Source organism: Leishmania braziliensis, chromosome 6, assembly GCF_000002845.2.
Source record: "Leishmania braziliensis MHOM/BR/75/M2904 complete genome, chromosome 6".
Classification (NCBI taxonomy): Eukaryota; Euglenozoa; class Kinetoplastea; order Trypanosomatida; family Trypanosomatidae; genus Leishmania; species Leishmania braziliensis.
In genome coordinates, this window is record NC_009276.2 from 38,337 (window position 1) to 58,988 (window position 20,652).

The 20,652-nt window shown below is 58.8% G+C and overlaps 8 protein-coding genes across 8 annotated transcripts; all 8 read right to left on the reverse strand.

Moving 5' to 3' along the window:
• Nucleotides 1-1,802: 1,802 nt before the first annotated feature.
• Nucleotides 1,803-3,791, reverse strand: LBRM_06_0080 (putative ABC transporter; the record flags this gene model as incomplete). The annotated part of the gene is made up of 1 exon (XM_001561895.2): nt 1,803-3,791. One exon carries the CDS (start codon nt 3,789-3,791, stop codon nt 1,803-1,805), a length of 1,989 nt encoding a protein of 662 aa, XP_001561945.1.
• Nucleotides 3,792-7,790: 3,999 nt separating this feature from the next.
• Nucleotides 7,791-9,593, reverse strand: LBRM_06_0090 (conserved hypothetical protein; the record flags this gene model as incomplete). Its single annotated transcript, XM_001561896.1, has 1 exon — nt 7,791-9,593. The coding sequence occupies one exon, from the start codon at nt 9,591-9,593 to the stop codon at nt 7,791-7,793; it is 1,803 nt and encodes a 600-aa protein (XP_001561946.1).
• Nucleotides 9,594-10,960: 1,367 nt separating this feature from the next.
• Nucleotides 10,961-11,524, reverse strand: CYP2 (cyclophilin 2; the record flags this gene model as incomplete). Its single annotated transcript, XM_001561897.1, has 1 exon — nt 10,961-11,524. One exon carries the CDS (start codon nt 11,522-11,524, stop codon nt 10,961-10,963), a length of 564 nt encoding a protein of 187 aa, XP_001561947.1.
• An 837-nt stretch (nt 11,525-12,361) lies between these two features.
• Nucleotides 12,362-12,934, reverse strand: LBRM_06_0110 (conserved hypothetical protein; the record flags this gene model as incomplete). Its single annotated transcript, XM_001561898.1, has 1 exon — nt 12,362-12,934. One exon carries the CDS (start codon nt 12,932-12,934, stop codon nt 12,362-12,364), a length of 573 nt encoding a protein of 190 aa, XP_001561948.1.
• A 1,597-nt stretch (nt 12,935-14,531) lies between these two features.
• Nucleotides 14,532-15,533, reverse strand: LBRM_06_0120 (putative 20S proteasome beta 6 subunit; the record flags this gene model as incomplete). Its single annotated transcript, XM_001561899.1, has 1 exon — nt 14,532-15,533. One exon carries the CDS (start codon nt 15,531-15,533, stop codon nt 14,532-14,534), a length of 1,002 nt encoding a protein of 333 aa, XP_001561949.1.
• A 482-nt stretch (nt 15,534-16,015) lies between these two features.
• Nucleotides 16,016-16,345, reverse strand: LBRM_06_0130 (conserved hypothetical protein; the record flags this gene model as incomplete). The annotated part of the gene is made up of 1 exon (XM_001561900.1): nt 16,016-16,345. The coding sequence occupies one exon, from the start codon at nt 16,343-16,345 to the stop codon at nt 16,016-16,018; it is 330 nt and encodes a 109-aa protein (XP_001561950.1).
• Nucleotides 16,346-16,907: 562 nt separating this feature from the next.
• Nucleotides 16,908-18,272, reverse strand: LBRM_06_0140 (conserved hypothetical protein; the record flags this gene model as incomplete). The annotated part of the gene is made up of 1 exon (XM_001561901.1): nt 16,908-18,272. The coding sequence occupies one exon, from the start codon at nt 18,270-18,272 to the stop codon at nt 16,908-16,910; it is 1,365 nt and encodes a 454-aa protein (XP_001561951.1).
• Nucleotides 18,273-19,587: 1,315 nt separating this feature from the next.
• LBRM_06_0150 (conserved hypothetical protein) lies at nt 19,588-20,013 on the reverse strand (the record flags this gene model as incomplete). Its single annotated transcript, XM_001561902.1, has 1 exon — nt 19,588-20,013. The coding sequence occupies one exon, from the start codon at nt 20,011-20,013 to the stop codon at nt 19,588-19,590; it is 426 nt and encodes a 141-aa protein (XP_001561952.1).
• Between the last annotated feature and the right edge of the window lie 639 nt (nt 20,014-20,652).

A 20,652-nucleotide genomic window follows, 5' to 3' on the forward strand; every position in this document is an offset into this window, starting at 1 on the left:
GAGGGAGGGAATAAAATATAGCCGCACACTCGAGGTGGTCCGAGTGCCGTATCGCGTGTGCTTGCACGCACGGATGAGCGTCCCTGTGCTCGCCACTGAGCACCTCTCTCGCTATACGTCGTACAGGCACACATACAGGCGCACGCACACTCGCCTCGAGAAGAACTCCTACTCCCTCCACCGCTCCCCCTCTGGTGCCCACTCCTTCGTATCGCTTGAAAGGCCTAAACAGGCGCACCCACAAGAGGAGATGAGGGAAAGAGGCGAATCAAAGGAGATCGTTGGAGAATCACACGGAGGCAAACGAGGTGCGTAATGAGCGGTGCGCGCCACCCAACGGCAGAGAGTGGCACCGACGGCGCCCACGGAAGCGGTCGCAAAGTCCGGCGTAGGAGGGGAGCGTCTGTGCGTCTGCATGGAGTAGTCAAATGAAGCCAAGATGTAGGGTCCGAAGGTCAACAAGAAGCGAAAAAAGAGCGCACAAAATGCGCAACTCCCCCACAGCAGGTCGTGTTGTGCGCGGGGAAAGAACACCTCAGCCAACTAACATCGCGAGCGGTGGCGCAACCGTAACTCACGCGACTATGCGACTGTGTGACTGTGAGAAGAGGAAGGGGGAACGCTCCTGGATGTGCGCTGGTGAGTGCAACAGTGTCTTCTTGCCACACTTGCAAAGAGCAAGAGCTCTGGCAAAACACTCAGAAAGAGAAACGAAGAAGGCACCGGGCATAACACACGCACAGACACGAGACGCCGAAAGATACACCGAAGAGGAAGAAAGCGTGAAAGAGGCGCGGAGTCGCACGAAGCACACGGAGGGGACGGAGGGGAAAAGATGACCATGCGATGGCCTACGAGAGAGAGAGAGAGAGACACGAGGAGAAATGGACGAAGAAGTCCACTCCGGTACACGCGGCACTTAAATATAGGCCACCGCACATGGCAGAGGGAAGTAGCGAAGCAAGAGGGGGAAAGGAGGACGGGGGAAGAGGTCCAGAGTGGCAGGGAGAGCGAAACACCCCAGAAGCTCACTCTACAAAAAGCGTAAAGGCCACAGTGTGTGAAGGAAACCCCTTAAAATAAAAGGAAAAAGCAGCGCCGCATACGCAACGCGGTCAGGCGAGGGCCCCTCGCTTCCTCCCTCTTGTCGAGGGAAAAAAGAGCCGAGAGGAGGGGGAGAGCGAGAGAGAAGCGCGCCAGCAGGCAGTGACTGTTGTAGAACAAAGGCCCCCCACCACACACGCAGCGCAATGCACAGAGAGGCGAAAGACACCACCTCCTGCCACATCAAGCTCTTGCACGCCTCTCGAGTTGGTCGAACAGAACGGTAGCCCGTCCTCTTCACGGTAACAAGCAGAAAAAAGGGAAGACCACTGCAGAAAACATATGCGAGCCAACAAGAGACAGCGAAACGACCTCACAAGAGAGGTGGCACGTGCAGCTCAGCCCTCACACACACACACACACACACACACACACACACACACACACACAGACAGAGAAAAAATAGAACATATGAAAAATAAGACACACTCAAACTCATTCGTACGGGGTAGCGTGCGGGAAGGAGGGGGGTTTCCAGATCCCACGTCGGTCTACCGCAGCCATCATCACTCCTCCTTGTACGAGTGCATACTGCCAACACCTACTATTGCTCTGCCCGCCCCTTTACCCGGCATTCGCAGGCAGACACAATGGGAACGCCGTTCTCACGCTGCCAGCTTCCCCACAAAGCCAAACACCAGCAAGTCGCGTGCCGCTTCATCTACACCAAAAACTACCCAGTCTAGACACATGCACCACTACATTCTCGCACGAGCTGCCACCGTCAGAATCAGCACGGTGATCAAGCGTAACAGGAAGAACAGAACAACCAAGGACAGCCACATATACACACTCTCAGACTGCGGGTCACCGTCAAACTGAAGCAGACGCAGCACTGTACGTCCATCACGCGGCTGGTTGATGCAGTACTCGTCTCCCCAGCGGTAGTTGTCGCACGTGATGTTGTGCACATTGTACAGCTCATTGCGCATCAAGAGAATGTACGCGTGGCGCATGAACGACGGCTTCTCAATCCAGTACCAGTACGGCCGCAGACGGTCCGTACTCGCGAACAGGCCGCCGCCTAGAGCCAGTGGGATCAAGATCGGCGGTGTGATGGCAGAACCAATCATCAGCGACGGGCACGCGGTGGAGATGGCAAAACCCAGTCCAGTTGCCACCTGCGACAGCAGCGCCACCACACCGCAGTAGTAGAAGAACGACCCAGGTGCACGATGCAGGCCCACCATCCAGTACAGGATGCAGCTCTCCACCAGCACTGCAAGAATCTGCACGGGAAACTCAGCGACACTCCGCCCAAGGAAGAACATCAGCGGCGAGTATGCGCCGGCCTGCTGCTCACGCGTGTACACGGCGCGCACATTGTTGTACATGTTAATCATGATGAACGTCGAGCTCATCGCACGGTTCATCACGATCATGAACAGCAGACCCCGGCGATCCTGAATGCCCTCCACGTTGGAGCGCAGATTCAAGAAGATCAGGCCCACGACCACGGCAAAGAAGACCGCCTGCGCCATGTACGAGAAGAGGTAGAGCGAATCACGGGAGATCTCGATCAGCGTGCGCCGCGTCAGCTCGTAGAACTGCACAACCGGCGAGCTGCCGAACTTCACAATGTACGCATCCAGGAACCGCGCAGCTGACGACTCGCGGCGGCTCTTCGCAAGACGCACCGCGGCGCTGTGCGGTGTGCGGGGGCCGTTCTTCAGGTACTTGCTCCAACGCTTGATCAAGATCTTGCTCGTCGCACTGTCCTGCAGCAGCACCATGTAGTAGTCCGTCGGCGTGTACTTGCTCGGGCACACGAACCCGATAGACTCGAAGTAGTCCAGCGACGCCGCCATCGTCCCGTGGTACGCAATGCGGCCCTGCGTCATCAGCATCACATCGTCGAAGTACGACAGCACCTCCGCAGTCGGCTGATGGATCGTGTAGATCACAGTGCGGCCCATACGCGACAGCTGGCGCAGCAGGTGTACGACCTTCGCAGACGTCACGGAGTCTAGCCCAGACGTCGGCTCATCAAGCAGCAGCACCTTCGGGTCGCAGATCAGCTCGATCCCGATGCTGCACCGCTTGCGCTCGCCACCAGACAGCCCAGCCTCCAGTCCGGGGATGCCAACCTTTGTGTTGCGGCAGTGCTGCAGCCGCAGTACATCCAGCGCCTCCTGCACACGCTCCTCCGTCTCCGCACGGCCCGTCCCGCGCCGCGTGCGCAGCGAGAACCACAGCGCGTCGTACGGCGTCGACAGCGGCGAGATGATGTCGTCCTGGGTCACAAACCCCATCGCCTTGCGAAAGTGCCGCTCGAGCTCGCAATCGCCCAGCTGGCGCCGCCCGCTCAGCCTCAGGGCGCCGCCAGACGCAAGTCGGTCGCTGATCGCGTTCAGAAACGTCGTCTTGCCGGCACCGGACGACCCGAGGATCGCGAGGCACCGCCCGGGCAGCGCAGTCCCCGTCAGCCCGCACAGGATGCGCTTCTTGCCGGCGCTGTAGCTCAGCTTGCTCCACGACAGCGGCAGCGAGTAGCTGTCCGGCACGCTGCCTGTCTTCAGCGTGCCGGAGTCCAGGTTGGCGAAGGAACCTCGATCGTGGAAGGCGTGGTGGTGAGAAGGGGTGTGCTGGAGATGGGGCGTGTGAGGCTCATGAACTTCGATGGGCGAGAAGGAGTCGTGGGTGTAGTCATCTTCTACAGGCTCACGTGTGGCAGCGGTGTTGCACATCGTGCAGGTGGAGCGTCAGAAGGGATGCGGGAGAATGACCCAAAGAGGGAGACGAAGGCGCAGCAAAGGAAAATGCACGCACTCACAGCTGGTAACGTGTAGGGACAACCGAGAACTGTTTTGACAGCCGAGGGGGGGAGGGGGGGGGGGGGCGAAGGAGCAGCGAAAGTGGAAGCGGCGCGACCACCGTGAGCCAAACAGTCGAACTTGCGTGCACGGAAGCGGAGGGAAGGGAAAAAAGCGCAAAGTCTGTACTGAGCGGAAGGGGGAGAGAAAAGGGAGGAGCCCAGTCGCGGCTGTGCAGGAGAGTATGAACGGGATGCAGGGAAACGAGGGAGGGGCAAAGTCGGGCGTGTGTCAGGCTGCGCTAGGCAGAAGCGTGCAAAGGGAGAGGGGGACGCGCAGATGCAGGGGAAGTTGACAGGGTGGGCAGAGTGAAAAGAAAATGGGAAAAAGTAGACAGGAGACCACTGAACAGACGACTCAGAAATGCGCTGCGGCCAGCGGACGTGAAAGAGATGTGGCCAAGCCGTGCTCGCTGCTGAAATGCAATGAAGACTGAAAAGGAAAAAATTAGGGAGACTCCAAGCGAGGAGGAGAAATCCCTTCAAGTGAGGAAAACACAACGGTGGTACGAACGGGGTGGAGGGAATGGAAGGGGAAGGGAAGCTGAGCGTCTGCCTGCCTGCGTGTAGGTGTGGGGGAGGGGGCTTCTGTGCTGCGCGCGGAAAGCGGGGAAAAAAGGGAGACGCTCAGAAAAGGCCCGCTCGGCTTAACGGTGGCAAACAGGCGAAAGCGAAAGAAAATCAACCAAAACCCACACAAACGCACACAGTGGCACTCTTCGCAAAGAGGCCTGGCTGGGCTCTTCTGAATGACAACTGTGCGCGGTGTATGGGGTGGGGGGAGGCGAGAAAGAGGGGGGCGCGCGGCGGGTGGCGAAGACGACACCAACGAGATTTAGTGAAAAGGGAGCGGAAGAAGCGGAAGAGTAGATGATGGCGATGGCGGCAACACACACTGGCGAGAAGGGGACACAAAGGGACGACAATAATACAAGAAGGAGAGAGAGAGAGAGAGATGTGTCGCGTCGGAGGGAGAGAGAAAGAGGCAGGGGTGCACACCGCGGGGTTGCGGCACCGAGGTCGCGTGCACGAGTGGGTGTCAGATTGAGTGGTAGTAGTGATTGGGCGATGACAAGGAGGAGAACAGAGCCGAGCTGCAGGCACCCAGTTGCTCGGACGACAACGGTGAAGGAATGAAAAAAAGCGAAAGAAACGCAGTCAAAGAGAACAGTGATGCATGCATACAGGCACACACGTGCCGCTGCCTCTAGTGCAGCTGCTGCCGATGCTGTTGAGGTTTCCGCCAAAAAGTTTCGGTTAGCCCCGGGGGTGCCTTGTCGCGTGACAGCGGTGGTCGTGCAAGGCAAGCCAATGAAGAAATACTTTTAGGAGAAAACAGAAGCTAAAGAGAGAGAGGAGAGACGTGCCAGACGGTGAACAATGAGGAAGCGGCAAAGAAAAGAGGAGAAGCGGGTGGGTGTAAGGATGGAAGTTGAAACGACGTGCCTGTCCAATCAAGCACACCAGTGCACACGGCCACTGGGGCACAAAACACAGATGTGCAGGTGTTGATCTCGTAGACGCTTTAGGAAACAAAGGGAGACAACAACAGTGGTGGTGGACGGCGAGTCAAGGGAGATGCGCACACGAGTGTATGGAGGGGAGAGAAAAGGGACAAAATGCGGCGAGACAGAGACAAACACGGAGTTAGAATGGGAAGAAAATTCCACTACGGCAAATCAACGCGGCAGCTGTTCACACTGGGTTACTTTCCTTTCATTCGCGTTTGTGGGCGGGACTGTGTGCTCAGAGAATGGTGGTGACGTGCGTGGCTATGCTCGTGAATGCGCGCGTGGGAGTCACACTTTAATGGAGCGGTCGTATGTGCGTCTGTTTTTCAGGGGTCTCTTGTTTGGCAAGTGGTGTTGCGCATGTCACTGTGGAGGGGTGCGCGCGCACATGTGCGTGTTCGTGGATGCCGTCGGAGAGAGCAGTGGTCAAGAAGAGGAGAAGAGAGGAGAGAGGGCAGGGAGAAGGCGATGGAGAGGGAGGGCAGGGTGCGCATTGTAGCACCGCCTCACTCGCTTTCGCGCATGCGTGCGTTCGTGTGCGTCGCTCGATTCCATCCGGGATGAGATGGGCGTGGGGAAAAATAGAAAACTTCGCACGCGGGGGAGGGGGTGCCTACATTGGCAAACAGCCGCGCATGTAAGCGTGAGCGGAGTGAAACACGAGGAAGCGAGAGAGAGAGAGGGAGGGAGAGAAGCACTCCGGACTTGAGACCGGAAAGCAACGCAAGAAGGGAAGTACTTGGGGCACCCGGTACTGTGCGCACCTATTCGGCAGAGGTGTACTTGTTGGCTAACAGGAGGTGGTGCTTACAGAGGCACAAGTCTGCGCACCTCCATCCTTTACATAACAGCAGCGACTTCACGTTGAGCTGCACGGAAGTGCCTGGACGCAGACCTCCTCCCCCCTGTCGGGGTGCAGGACGCAAAAAGAAAAAGGGGGCGTGTGCTGTGTTGGGTGTGAGGCATGGCAACGAGCGAAGTAAACGGGAAAGAAGCGGTGGCGTCCAGGAAGAGCGGGAGAAAGACAGGGAGGGCGAGGACGACACCGCCGCCGTCACTCCAAATACACCGATGAGTTGTTATTAGGAGCGGCAGTAGGGAGAGAGCGCAAGGGGAGCAAAAAAAAAAAGCAGCACAGAACGCCTTAGGCCAGTCAGCTGATGCGCTAGCGGAACGATGAGCTTAAAGCCGGATGAGGGAGTCTGTCATTGCCAGGCATGGCGTGCTTGAAAGGCTCACGTGTGCCTCGGCAGTACATCGCGCTGCAGGTGACCGGTGGGGGTGTCGTGTCACGTCACCGCGTCACGACCTGTCCTTGGCCCTGCGCTCATGCTGTTTCAGTCATCTTTACCATGGAGGGCAGACTAGCCGAGAGAGTAAGCGAAGAGAGCGGGTGCGCGCCTGTAAGGCCGTGCGTGGGGTGTCACCCATTCCTTGTGGGCGTTATAAGCCTAAAGAAACATCCGCAGAGAAAGTCCTCCAGTAAAATTTGCTGCATGTGCGCACCGGCGTAGCACCGCTCTTGTCCTCGTCGCTGAGAAGAGGAGGACAGACGGAGGAGGGAGCGAACACACCGGCAGGATGTGCAGCGGTGGTGGTGGGAAGAGGTGGAGTAGTCGTACGTGGCACGTGCGAATGTGTGCAGGCGCAGGAAAGAAACCGCAGAGAAAAAGAGGCCGAGAGAGTCACCTTAAGGGGAGTCGTCTCACGTCCATCGCAGCATAACGCCGGCGCTGGGAAAGAGAGGGGAGGGGAGGGGGTATGGGGTAGCGCGATTAGCCGCCACGGCTCGCCCCTCACCCTTTTCGGTTTCATTCGCGCGTGGCGATTGCGGCTCTTCTTGGCCAGGCAGACTCCCCCCTCCGAGTGCCTTGTGCAGTGCACACACAGAGGTGAAGACGGAGTTAAGGACTGAGTGGGAGGGAGAAGAGCGGGCAACAGACGGTTCGTGGCGCGCCACGCCCCCCTCCCCGAACTCCTTGCGTGTGGCCTCCGATCGATGTATCTCTGCCTCCGCCGCTGCCGCTTTTTTTTTCCTCGCTTCGGTTCCTTATTCTAAGCCATGTATAGTTGCTGTAGTTGGAGGTGGTTCATCTTTGTGCGCCTCACACGCGTTACCGTCCTCCTGAGGCCTCAGAGATCTCTGCACTCGGGGGGAGGGGGGAAGGGGGGGGAAATGTGCCGGGTCAGGTGGGCTCTGGAAGGAGGGGGAGTCGTTGGCGCACTGACCCAAACGGCGAGGGGGGCCTTCGAATACAACTCGATAGGCGCTGTGAAGAAGTGTAAAAGAAGGACAAGAAAGGCATGAAGCACGAGAATCCACAAGTACGACCGGTCAGTTGCCGCACTCATCACGCACCCTGTCACCACTCTCCCCCGGTACTGACCCAGGCCGTTCGACGACCCTCCGTCACCACCTTGAGCAACCCCACCTCGTTTAGGTCCACCGTGCTGCGCACACCGCCGTACACGTCGTGGTAGTAGACGTGCACGACCGCCGCGAATGCCAGTATGGCCTCCATGAGCGACGTTGGGCCATGTCGGGTGGAGAAAAGTGTCTCGCTGCTGCCCTGGCGGAGGCGCACGTAGAAGTACGGCTCGCCGGTGTCGCCGACGTAGAGCGCGAGGTCCTGCGCCTGCAGCCCTGTCTGATAGCCGAACAGCACGTACTCGCTTAGCCCCTTCACTGACGTACGCAGGACGTGCAGGAGGAGATGGGCATCGCAGGGGAAGCCATTGCGCCACGTCTCCACATCACCGCCGCTACTGTTGTACGAGATGAGATAACGCTGTTTGGCGAGCGTCCGCAAACGCTCCACCACGTACTCGCGGCAGGCCGTCAGTTCAGCATTGGAGGGTCGTGAGACAGATGAAGAGGGGAAGGTTCCGCTAACATCGAGGCGTGCTTCTAGCGTGAGGCGCTGATCGAACCTCAGCGCCGTGTCCAGCTCCTGCATCCCCTGCTGCATCTGACGACAGTACCCCTTCTCCCTCACGAGGGCGGCCAGCTTGGTCTCGTGCTGGGGAGCGGCGGCTGCGGAGGGTGCAGGTGCCGGCGGGCCCCAACACATCGTAGAGATCGAGGTCATCGCCGCCGGCTGCGTAGGCGGTGGCGGCGTCGGCAGAAGCTCCTGCAGGGAGTGATGGCAATCATACGCCTCGATCTGATGCTCGTTGAACCAGCGGTCGCACTGCTCCACGTCGGCCACCAGGCGGCGACACACATCGCTCATCCACTCCCGTGTGCGCTGGAGGGCCTCTTCGAGATGGAAGATGCCAAGCTCTGCCCAGGGGATGGACGACGATGACGACTGCGGGGAGGAGGATGAGCCGAAAGAGGCAGGTGCCGCAGCGGTGCTGCGGCCACGCTGATTCAACAGCCTCTTTTCATAGAGTACAGAGATTACATTGCGCTCGGCGGCATCCGCGGCACCGCTATCCACGCCGCCGCCACCCGCCGCAGCAGCCCCACTCTTATCGCGGTAGGGAAGCGCGGTTGTGCCAGAGAACGCAGCTTCCGCGGAGCGCCGCTGCTGCTGCTGCGCGCTCTCACACGCGAGGAACCACTCGAGGTCCTTCTCGGTGCGCATGGGTCGCGTTGGATCAAATGTGCTCCTCCGCTGGGCTAAGCCAGCGGCTGCAGCAGCGGTCGCGTCCGCAGACACTGCGCCACTGGTGCCGTGGGGCAGGCCATCAGACCGACGCCGAGCCCACGCCGGTACCGCAATCGTGCTTATCTCCTTCATCAGTGATGGTAGAGATGTGTTGTTGGCAGTAGTAGTGCTGGCCCTAGCTCGGCCGCCTCGCATCCTCTCACTGACAGCTGCCGTGGCCTCAGTATTGCCAGGCGGTGCTGCGGGCATGGCAGGGCATAAGATGCGGTGTAGCAGAACGCGGAGCGTACCGCAGCCGAGGCTACCGTAGAGCAACCAGACTCGCACCCTGTCCGCCCAGTGGTCCTCCACCACCTCCACCAGCACATTGTCGATCCACACGCGACGCACCGGCCGCGGGTGACGCCACACGCTGTACATGAAAACAACGTAGAGGCCGAAGAGCGCCGCGGTTAGCCACGTCAGGTGACGCACGCGAGTCCCCCATCCGTGGCGATCGCCCCGCTGCTGCCGCTCCACATCGAGGAGAGTACGGTAGTGCGAGTAGCGCATGACGGACTGTCGGCGTCACGCCCCCCGTCTACCGAAACGTCTCTCTTGGGGGTGAGGGAGAGACGCGTGGGTGGCAGTCAGAGGCGTCGTGCCTAAGAGGGCGCAACAGCGCAAAGACTCCCCAATTACTGTGGAGCTGGCCGGAGAAGGTGGGGGAAAGAAGGAGAGTTGAGGCTAAAGGAAAACACCAGGAATACGCGATGAGGAGGAGGATGCGCGGGTGTCCCAGCACGGCACACTGAGAGAGGGAAGATGATGGTTGATGCTGTGCCTACACAGAGGGAGGGAGGGAGGGGTGAGCGTAGGGAGCGGCGCCAAATCAGCCTGCGCTTTCTTTCCACACAAACTCACACAGCCACAAGCGCAAAAATGAGTGAGAGACTGCGGAAGAGGTTTGGGTGTGAGTTAGCAAGAGAGATGGAGGGTGAAGGAGGGGGAAGTTGGAGAGTTACTCTCCCCTATAGGTCTAACTCCATGCACTCACAGGTAGCAGGGTCAGTGGGCAGCAGGACTGTGGGAGAAGCGAGGGAAGGGGGGTTGGACATGGTGCGTGGCTGTCGTTCGTGGCACACCATCCGCGTGGAACAAGAGTAACGCAGAGGACATGAAAAGTGGAGAAGGGAAGGGAGGGCGCCGAGGGAGGAAATGAATAGTGGACCTGCCCTCCCTGAAGGCACGGACACGCACGTACGCACAAACAATGGCCTTGACGCCTCAGATGGCGCTCAGGGCCACGACCGTTGAATCTTTGCTGGGCTTTTTAGTCCTCTGTCAAAACGCAACTGCACAGCCACACGCGCACATGAGGGGAGAACAGAGAGAAAGCACATGCAAAACGCTGATGATGGGCGTGAGTGCTGGCGTCGAGGATGGGCGGAGGGGACACCATCCTCACGTGCAAGCGCCTATGACTCAGCACCACCTCGAGCATCAGCACAGGACGAGAAGTGGATGAGAGAGAGGCGGGCGGGGTCAGGGAGGGGGAAACATAGAAGAGAGGAAAGATCACCACGAAGGCCTACACACTCACACACACGTAGAGAGAGTGTGTGTGAGTGTGGGAGTGTGAAAGCGAGTGGAAGGGAGAAGAAACGCGACGAAGGTGAGGAGTGGGGCGGTGCACGCACTCTCGGAGGTGGAGAGCGCGTGTTGGAAAAATAAAGATGAGAAGAGCAACGTATGAAGGGGGAGTGCGAGCAGGAGTGGAGAGGCGGGAGGAGAGCTGCGCATCCCTTCGCCCCCCCCCTTCTACTCTGCGCCTCTCCTCCTGCTCGTCCCTAGCGTGTGTGTGTGTGTGTGCGTGCATGTGTAATATAACCACATCCTCACATTCATCGCTGTCACCCACCAGCACAGTCCTTCACGCTCTACAGCTCACCACAGGCGACGATCTTCACAGTCTTCACCGGACGATCGTGGCTGCCCGTCTTCACCTTCTCGATGCGGAAGACCACGTCCATACCCTCAATTACCTTGCCGAACACCACATGGCGACCATCGAGCCACGGCGTCGCCACCGTCGTGATGAAGAACTGCGAGCCGTTTGTGTTGGCGCCGGCGTTCGCCATGGACAGCGCACCGGCAAAGTGCTTGATCTTGAAGTTCTCATCCTTGAAATTGGCTCCGTAGATGGACTTGCCGCCTGTGCCGTCAAAGTTGGTGAAGTCACCGCCCTGAATCATGAAGTTTGGGATGACGCGGTGGAAGATGGAGCCCTTGTAGCCGTACCCGTGCTCACCCGTGCATAGCTGCCGGAAGTTCTCCGTCGTGCGCGGCACATCCTTGCCGAACAGGCCGATTATAATGCGGCCAAGCGATTCCTCGCCGAGCGTGACATCAAAGTACACCGTCGAGGTTACCTCCGGCTCTGCGGCAATGCTGAGAGTGGCGAGGGCGCATAGCACCACCGCTACGATAGCCACAGCACGCATGACGAGATGGGGTCAGACGACTCTGCGGAACACCGTGATGAGGAAGAGTGATAGAGAGACACTGAGGACAAGAGAGGGGGCGTGAGGAGAGAGGAGAGGCAAAGATGTACAAACAAATGCTGTGCGAATGCGAAAATGAGATACGTCTCTTAGTCCTATTCTTCGGCTACCTGTGCTGATGGGACTATGGGGTCGGGCGGGAAGCGGAGGAACGAACGCAAGGCTGCATTCGGTGATACCTTCGTTGGTACCCTCGTTGTCGTCATGGTGAGAGGTGCGAATATGCAGGAGAAGAAAGGGCAAGAGAGAGAGAGAGAGATGACGGGGGAGAGAGGAGTGGATGTCGTTGTTTATGCGCGTCCCCACACCAGCACGCACAGCTAGGCGCACGTGCTCACGTGTGGGCAGATTTCATCGTCGCTGTCAGTAGGAAACTATGGGAGGAGGGAGGAAGGGCGTGTCGTCGGTGATAGAGACATGGCCCATCCACACAAGCACGACTCGCACACATATATTCCGTCGGTCACAGTAATTGGTTGTTGTCGCAGAGACGATAGAGAGAGAGAAGGAGTGCGTATGTGTATCGGGATAGGGCCAGGTTGGCCACCGATCGCACTACCACCACCTTAGCATTGTACATCATCATAATACCCGCCCCCTCCCCCACACACATCCACAGACAGCAGTGAGGTTCCAGTAGCGGGCAACTGCACGAGAGGAAACTATCCGACAGGAAAGGAAGCAAAACGCGTGAGATGTAGAGGGAGCGAGAGGAGGAGTCGAGATACATCATAAACACCCGCGCACCACCCCCTTCAGCGCCCTCAGAGTCATACACTAGGTGTGCGTGGAAGGGGCGCGGGCAGACTTGGCGGCGGTGGGCTTACCATGTCTGCCAGGGGCCGGCGCGCGCTCCTGCTGCCGCTCCTCCTCGCTGTGCAGGCGCGCGCGGGCCGTCATTGTTACCACGCCAAGCACGTTCTTTCCCGTACCGTCGCCGCCATCCCCCCAGAAGTCGTCCTTCGGTGTGTGGTACAGCAGCAGGGAGGGATGGGTGCTGAGGAGCACCGCCCGAGCTGCCTCGTTCTGCTTAAATTTGAGGTACGTGCCAAGCAGCATCACGTCCACTTTCACCTTGTTCCAGTTCGAGCGCTGATACCCCTCCGCTTCTGCAGCTTTGACGAGGCGGTCCAGCGACCACACCGTCGTCGCTTCAGTCACCCACTGCTCCGCTGGCGATCCCTTGAAGCGCTCACACAGGAAGTAGTGGTGCAGAGAGGGGTACTGAACGTGGCGCACGACAAGGGGGCTGGGGGAAAGCGGACTCAGCACGCCGTACTGCGGATCATGAGCTTCACAGAAGGTGACCACATTTTGCTTCTTGGAGGAAGATGATGCCTTGCTGGGCATGATGGGCCACCCTCCTCTTTCTATGGTTGCTGTGTCGCTGTAGCTAGTGAGTGAAGTGAACGCTGGCTGTGTAAGTGGCCCTTGTCGGCGAGGGGGAGGGGGGGGGGGGCGTAGACGTGGCGAAATATGGTAGAGAGAAAGCCAGAGATACGCAGGAGTGAAAGTACGTAGCACACACCACCGCTGTCCCGGGGGTGGTGCGACGAGGTGTGTCTAGCGGCCGCGTGTACTACTGAGTAGCACCTGGATAGGTGTGTATATGACTCTAGGGGGAATATTTTATGGGTGTTTGCATTGGTGCAGCAGGCGTCTCTGGCAGCACCGAGTGGCGAGGACGGAAAAGATGAGAGGGCGGGAAAGAGAGAAGATGGGCAGCGACAACGATCAGCGGGAGGAAAGTGGCAAAGAATCGATTACACAACGCGCAGTGGTGCCCCCTCCCCTACTCCCGCCATGAGCGAGCGGGAGGAGGTGCGCATGCCTATTAGTGAAACACACGTGGAGGCACTAGAGGCACCCTACGCACTCGTCTATGGCCACCTGCGGCTCTGGTTGGAAGGGGGGCAGCGAGAGGGTCCGGAGATCAGTGCATGGGGGAGGGCAGGGCAGAGAGGGAGAGGAGGAGAGAGAAGGAGAGACGCCGAAGGTGAGACGGAAGTGCAGCTGGAAGTCTCATACACAAAGAAAGAAAGGCGCGCCCCGCTACTCGCCACACATGCGCCACCCCCTCTCACCCACACAAATTACTTGTTCGCAATCCACCGCCGCCTGTGTATCTTCGTGGCTATGTGAGGATGAAACACAGACACACAGGCACACATCGGCACTTTCGCCCTCTTCTTCGCCGCTTCATTCGCTGGTGTGTTCCACTGCTTCTTTTACTCCTCGAACCACATCGCCAGACAGACACCTGCACGCACCCAGGCGCTGCTGCGACAGCGCCTCTGCCTCAAGGGACACGCCTTAGCCACCACTATCACCCCCGCCGCCACTCTCACCGAAAGAGAGTAGCGTCGAAAGAGTGCGCACGCTGACCCGAACAAGCGGAGTCGACACAACGCAACTTGCGTGGCTTCAAAATGTGGAGAGCGTTCACAAGTAAACAGCGCGACAAGGAGACTGCGGCGTTGCCCAAGGCACGAGAAGGCGCACAGAGCGACGCTAAGACGCATCTCCCACGAGAGAGGGGAGGGAAAGAGACAGACAGAGAGACAACAGTGGTGGGGTGGGGGGCGGTAAGGGCTAGTCGGTCATGATCACCGCCGTCGCTGTCATCCTCAAGCACTGCACATCAGCTTACATCATTCCGCCAAAAGGGAAACAACCGAAGAGGAGTGAAAGAGAGAAGGCACAGAACAACCGAGGCTGCGGAGACGAGGGGTGAGAGGCAACGCCACACTAGCCGGGAACAGAAAGCAAAATATATAAAAGGCCGCGCACACGCACTGCGAAAGCGCGAGATGGGGCAACGCTCCGCATCCTCCCATCACCTCGCTTAGCTGCCTTCTCTCTCTCTTGTTCGCCCTCTGATGAACACACACACACACACACACACACACACAGATTCAGCCAGGTATACGCGCGTGGGGGGCGCACCTCAGTCCTTGCGCAGCGCAAAGCTCTCCTGCTGCACGCCGTCCTTCGTGATGGTGATGAACGAGACGGAGTCGCCGGTGTAAATGTCGCGCTCGGCTGCGCCGGTGAAGGCGTTCTTGAGCATCACCAGCGCCTCCTCCTTCGACATCTCTGACGGTGCCTGACAGGTCATGTGCTGACGATTGATGAGGCAGTCGAGTAGCGGCTCCACAAAGCTTGCCGCGCTACCGCGGGTGCCGTACAGGAGCGGCTCTGTCGAGCCGACGGCGTCGTAGCTATAGCATACGCCGTGGCCCTCCTCATCCAGACCAACAATCATGTTGAACGTGTAGTAAGGGAAAAAGCGACGGTGGTACAGCACCGTGGACAAGAGCTGCGCAATCGACTTGGTCGACGGAACCTTACCGCCGTTGTTGTATTGGTACCACTTAATCCGGTACTTGAGCAGCTGCTGAAGCTGCAGCCGGTCCGCCTGCATGCCGTTGCTTGCCATGTACGTGTGTGGCGTCAGCTGGAAGATCTTGCTCTCATCATGACGGGTGTGTAAGCAGAAGTTGCCATTCAGACGGGTATCACCAGCGAGGAGGACGAAGTCATTTCCAGCGATGGCGGCCGTCGTGCCGCCGTTGTCCTGGTAGGGGCTCCACTGCTGCTGCTTCGCCCCTTGCTGGGGTAAGGTGAGGACGGTGTTGGCCAGCTTCTTGGGGTAGTAGTTGTGGCCGTACTCGGCGTGATCCTCGATCATGATGGCGTGGTGGGAAAGAGAGAGCGGGTGTATAAAGACAAGGTGAGGCAACGATGAGGGATGGACCGGGTGCGCTTGTGAGCGAGCGGGGCGGCAGTACAGCGTAGTCGTCGAAACCAGACGGCGGCGATGACGTTGGCAGCGGAGGCGCGCACGCAGGTGCAGAGAGAAGAAAAATAGGCAAAAGAAGTGAAGGGCAACTGCGGCGCGGGGAGGTGAAGGAGGGGAACAGAGGGGAAGGTGAGATGAGGCCAACATGATGCGCGGAGAAGGAGAGCTGCACAGAGCCACACACAAGCAACCGCTTATGGGGCAACGGCATTGCGCGCTGGTTCATCATAGCGCGAGAAAAATCATCTGCGCTGTACAGGATGCGCGGCTGTCGCTGCAGAGCGAGTGGGCAGGCACGCTGGCGCACACACACACAAAACTGCAAAACAAAAAAAGGCCGGCGCATTTTTTTTCGAGTCGCTTGGCACACTCGCGATCCGGCGCCGAAAGACAGTCGTCCGTAGCAGCCATTGGCTGAGGATGTAACAGGCGTGCTGCCCCCCCCCCTCGCTTCCCATCCCTGCACTGGGCACCGAGTGAAAGGCACGCTTTCCCCATATGAAGCGCAAAAAAACGACATAAAGTGAGGGGGTGAACGAGGGGGGAGGGGGGGCATTGGGGGGAAGGAGGGAGAGGGACAGGCGGCGGCGGCAGCAGCAATAGGGAGAGAGGGTTGCCGCCCCCGTGTACTATGGCGCATGCTCTCTGCCCAGCTTCAGGCTGTACTGCGTCTGAGCCTCCATCTCACGCCCCCGCTCCTCGACACGCTTCCGGTAGTGCGCTCGTGCAGCCTCACAGGCGGTGCAGGTGTCGCCGCGCTGAAAGATGCGCTGGACCTGCTGATACACCTCGAAGGTCAGCATTGAGGTGACGATAACCGCCGTACCAAGCCACATCATGTAGTTTTGCGATCCCTCATGATAGCCAAAATCGCGCACGTTGAAGATCTCCCACGGCCGCTCACGTGGACGGCGGCACTTGGGCAATCGCACAAGAAGCCGACTGCTGTGGCGCAACATTCGTGTGCTCAACGCGCACGCACGCAAGCTGACAACAGGAGCAGCGCCAACAAAAAGATGAACGAAGGAGATGTGGAAGCAGACGAGGGGAGCAACAGTGAAGAGGCAACGCATTGGCATCACTCGACTCGAAATAGAAACAGACGCTGCGTGCACGCCCACACACACGAGCGCGCACGGTGAGCGCGCCTTTGCAAGTGGAGAAAGCACCGCGCTGAGTAGCATCAGGGATCGCACTATTGCGCTGAGTATTGGATAGCATCTGCGGCGAAGCCGAATGTTCAAAGCCTCGCACAATACACACACACACACACACGCGAGAGCGCGTGCGTGCTCTCAACTCTTTACCCCGCCCTGAGGCGCATGGCCCCAACGTGCTTTTAAAGTCCTGCGCTCACTCGTTTGTGCCGCCCCCGCAGGCGCACTGTCCTGGTAAAAGACGAGAGAGAGAGAGAGAGAGACAGCAAGAATGGAACCGGCTGCGGCACACACACACACACACCTTCACCGTGCCGCATCACCTATCACCATTCACTACCCAAAGCTCCGCGTTTCTCTCCTATCATTTCATGTTGTAGAAAGGTAGTGATTCGGTGAAGAAGGCGGCGTACTGGGGGTCAGCGCTGAGCCGCTCGCAGGCGCACTGCACCGCCCCCTTCGTTGGGCGGCGCTCAAACACCATCAGTGTTCGTTCTTCGAACTGGAGTGGGGTGAAGAGTGGGCTGCCGTGCTTCAGGTCCTCTGCGGGCTTCAGCCGCGTGAGAGGCTGCGACGGCTTCTTGGGGTTGAAGAAGAGCACTGACTCCAGCGGGTCTGCCGGGCCCTTGCCCTGGTTGACTACGACCACCTCCGCAATAAAATCATCCCTGTTGAGCGGGAACGACGGCTGGGCGTGCGCCAGGATGGCAGCCGGCCAGTCCACCGCAGCCATTTGCTCCCGCATCGTCATATCCAGAGCAGAAGAGTAGGCGACGCGGTAGATGTCTCGAGTGCGAAGACGGTGAAGGATGGCGTGCGCCTCGGCCAGCCGCGGGTCCTCGCTCGCCTCAATCGCCTCCAAGATCCAGTCGCCGAGCTTCAGAAAGAGCGTCTCGTCCTGGGCACACTCGACGAGGGTGTGGCCGCCGACTCTAAAGTACGGTGCCGCCGCGTGAATGGCGTCTCCGATCATGTGGCCAATAGCCTTCGTGACTTGATGTTGGTAGACGTTTTTGTGCAGCTTCGCCCGAAGCGTAAAGATCTCGCGGAGGGAAAGGGCCAGCTTCTGCTCAAAGGCCAGCTGCCACTGGCCTCCCTCGCATACCATGCGGGCAGAGTTGAAGAGTCGATTCACACGTACGTCAACGGTGGGCTTGCCGAAGCAACACACCGAGTCTCGAATGAAGTAGTCAAGCCTGTCCACATCGATGCCGTTGCGCTTGTTGCTGATGATTTCGCCGTAGGTGATCCCTTGCAATGCCTTGCCGCGCATCAGCCCTACCACCACGTCCACGTGCGTCCGCGGGATCAGATCAGTGAGCACCCGCCGCGCAATCTTCTCCGACATGTCTTCGTGGTTGAACTCAATTCCGCAGCGACGCGAGACGACGTCCTCGAACAAGTGAGAAAAGGGGCCATGGCCGACATCGTGGAACAGCCCTGCCAACATCCCGAGCTCGATGTCCACCTCGCTTAACCCCAGGTCCGGCTGGTGGTGCTGAAAGTTTCGTAGAAGAGTGCGGGCCATGTGGGCAACACCAATGCTGTGCTCAAAGCGCGTGTGCACGGCGCCGGGGTACAGAAAGGAGGATGCGCCGAGCTGGTGCAGTGACCGCAGTCTCTGGAAAGCCGGCGTGTCGATCGCGGCCACGACAAGCGGTGGCAGGCTAATGTGCTCATAGACTCGATCCAGGATGACTAGCTCCCGGGTGCGGTGCTTGCGCAACATGCCTGTCTTTTCTAGTCTACGCCCCCGTGCCTGTTTGAAAGCCCCCTAGATCGTAAGGGCGAAGGGGTGGTAGAGAGGCAGTGAAGAGCTGAAAGGGGAAGCGCCTGTCCACAGGGATGCAGACACGAGCAAACACACAGCGCGTGTCTCACTCCAAAGGCCTAGAAGGTAACTCGGGGAGAACGTATGCGCCTCTCCCTCTGTCTCGCTATTATTTCTATCAATTTCAGTGTGCGCACGACAACTCGAGCAGGGAGGAAAAGGGAGGGACTCTGCGTACTCGCACACGTCAGCTCATGCCCACGTATGTCCGTGCGTGTAAACTCTACACAATATCAAAGGAGAGTGAAATGACGGCAACGCTCCCCCACCCCGCCAGAGAGGCATGGCGGTCACTCGTCGGATGTGGTGTAAAGAGCAGGTGACTCTGTATCTCTCGCTCTGTGTGTGTGTGTGTGAGCAGCACATGCATAACGGCACGCGCAGATCCACACTGAGTCCAAAACAACAAGACTGCCGCGCGCCACATGGCAAGGAGGGAGGAAGAACAGAGAAGTGTTGCAGGAGCAGTGAACAGCCCCACACACATGGAAAAATAAACCGACCAGACCGCACGGGGGACATGTCGGAGGGGGGGAGAGGGCAGAGGATACAGGCAATGCACTCGCAGCCTCTCACTACTGGTTGGGAAAGGGGGTATGACTCATAGGAGCAGCGCCAGCAACTCCACTAAGGGTTTGGGTAGGCTCGCCACAAACGCACACCCCCTCCCACACACACGCACACGACCCCCAAGTACTCCTCGCCATTGCTGTCGTGCATCCAAAGCTCTTCTGAGTTTCAGCTGTTGAAGGTGCCCGTTGCCTACACCTCTCGCCTACATCCACGCCTCCACGAAGATGAATGAGTGAAGGGAGGGAGAGAGGCCGGATGAGTGTCGGCCACTTTTGTGTCTGTGGGGTTGTAGGTGTGTGCTGGTCTGGTGGCTGGGCGCCTGTGCAGACACTTTGCCCGAGACGAATTACGCGATTACATAAAGACCTCGAAGAAAAAAGAAGAGAGAAGACATCTGAGCGCGCATACGCACGCCTCCTCCGATTTCCTCGTCATCCCTCTCTGCCCCGCCACTTCCACGCATCGCCCGCTGCTTCACACCTCTCTCTCTCTCTCGCCAACGGCAAACAGGGAAAAACAAGCGAAGAGATGAGAAGGCGGGAGCGAGGGGAAGAGGGGCAAGCTGAGTGGAGAGGGAAGAGCATTGGTGCAGGGGGAGGGAGGAGAGAGGCACATCAACTCACCCACGCAGCCACACACACTACTTGGTCTCCTGCACAAAGTTTGGAATGAAATCCCGAATCGCAAACGTCGTCTTGCACGCCGGACACTCCAGCGTGCCGTTGCGCACCGCCACAATGTTCATGGCGTAGTGCACCATGCGCAGGAACGCGCTATCGTCGCTGAGGTCCGCGCCCTCCATCGTCTCTGGCAGCTCAGCACATGCCGCCGCCGTCTCGGTCGCATCAGGATCCTCATCGTAGGATGGTCCGCGCACAGATTTGTGCGCCTCGCGCAGTGTGTGAAAGGTGGTGCGCAGACTTGGGTAGTCGATACGTGCCAACATGCGGCGCGTGAACTCGGCGTCGTACTCCACCGGAATTTCCTCCATCTCCGCAGCGCTGACAAGGAGAGGGTACGTGTCGCACTGCAGGCAAGCGAGAAAGTTATGTGTGAGCAGCCGCATCGCGTATGGGTGTGGGTGGGTGGCAAGAGGGGCGTTCGTGAGAGCCTTGAGGAGGGAACAGCAGCAGCGTTCCTCGCCTTTTGTAAAGCGGGTGCGGGGATCTGAGGCACACACACGCACGCACCGCCGGTTGCCGCGAAGACGGGAGACAATTTCAGAGAGGGAGAGAGAGAGAGAGACAAGCGAGTGGGGCAGTCAACGCCAGCTCATGTGCACACCCAACGGCATAGACGGAGGAGAAGCGGGAAGGGGAGGAGGTGAGTGTGCGCGGTATACAGCTGGGGAAAGGACACGCGCATCAGTGCCACCTCACACACCGAGAGAGGGAGACACACACACACGCACACAGCAACAGCGCAGAGTGGCGCCCACAGTAACGTCGGCACCATCAGAGACTATATCGAGAGCCCTTCGCCCCCTCCATCCATCCACCAGTGACGTCACTCGTGTTTCTCTCTCTCTCTCTATATGTGTGTGCATACACACACGCACGCCATCAGCAGCAGAATTGGCATAAGGCGCTCTGAGGGGCCCTCAGATGCGAGAGCATCCGGTAGAAGGCACAAGAAGGCGGAGCAGAGATGAAGCTCAGTAAGGAGAAGAGAGACATCGGTGGACCGGCGCAGATGCGCACACAGT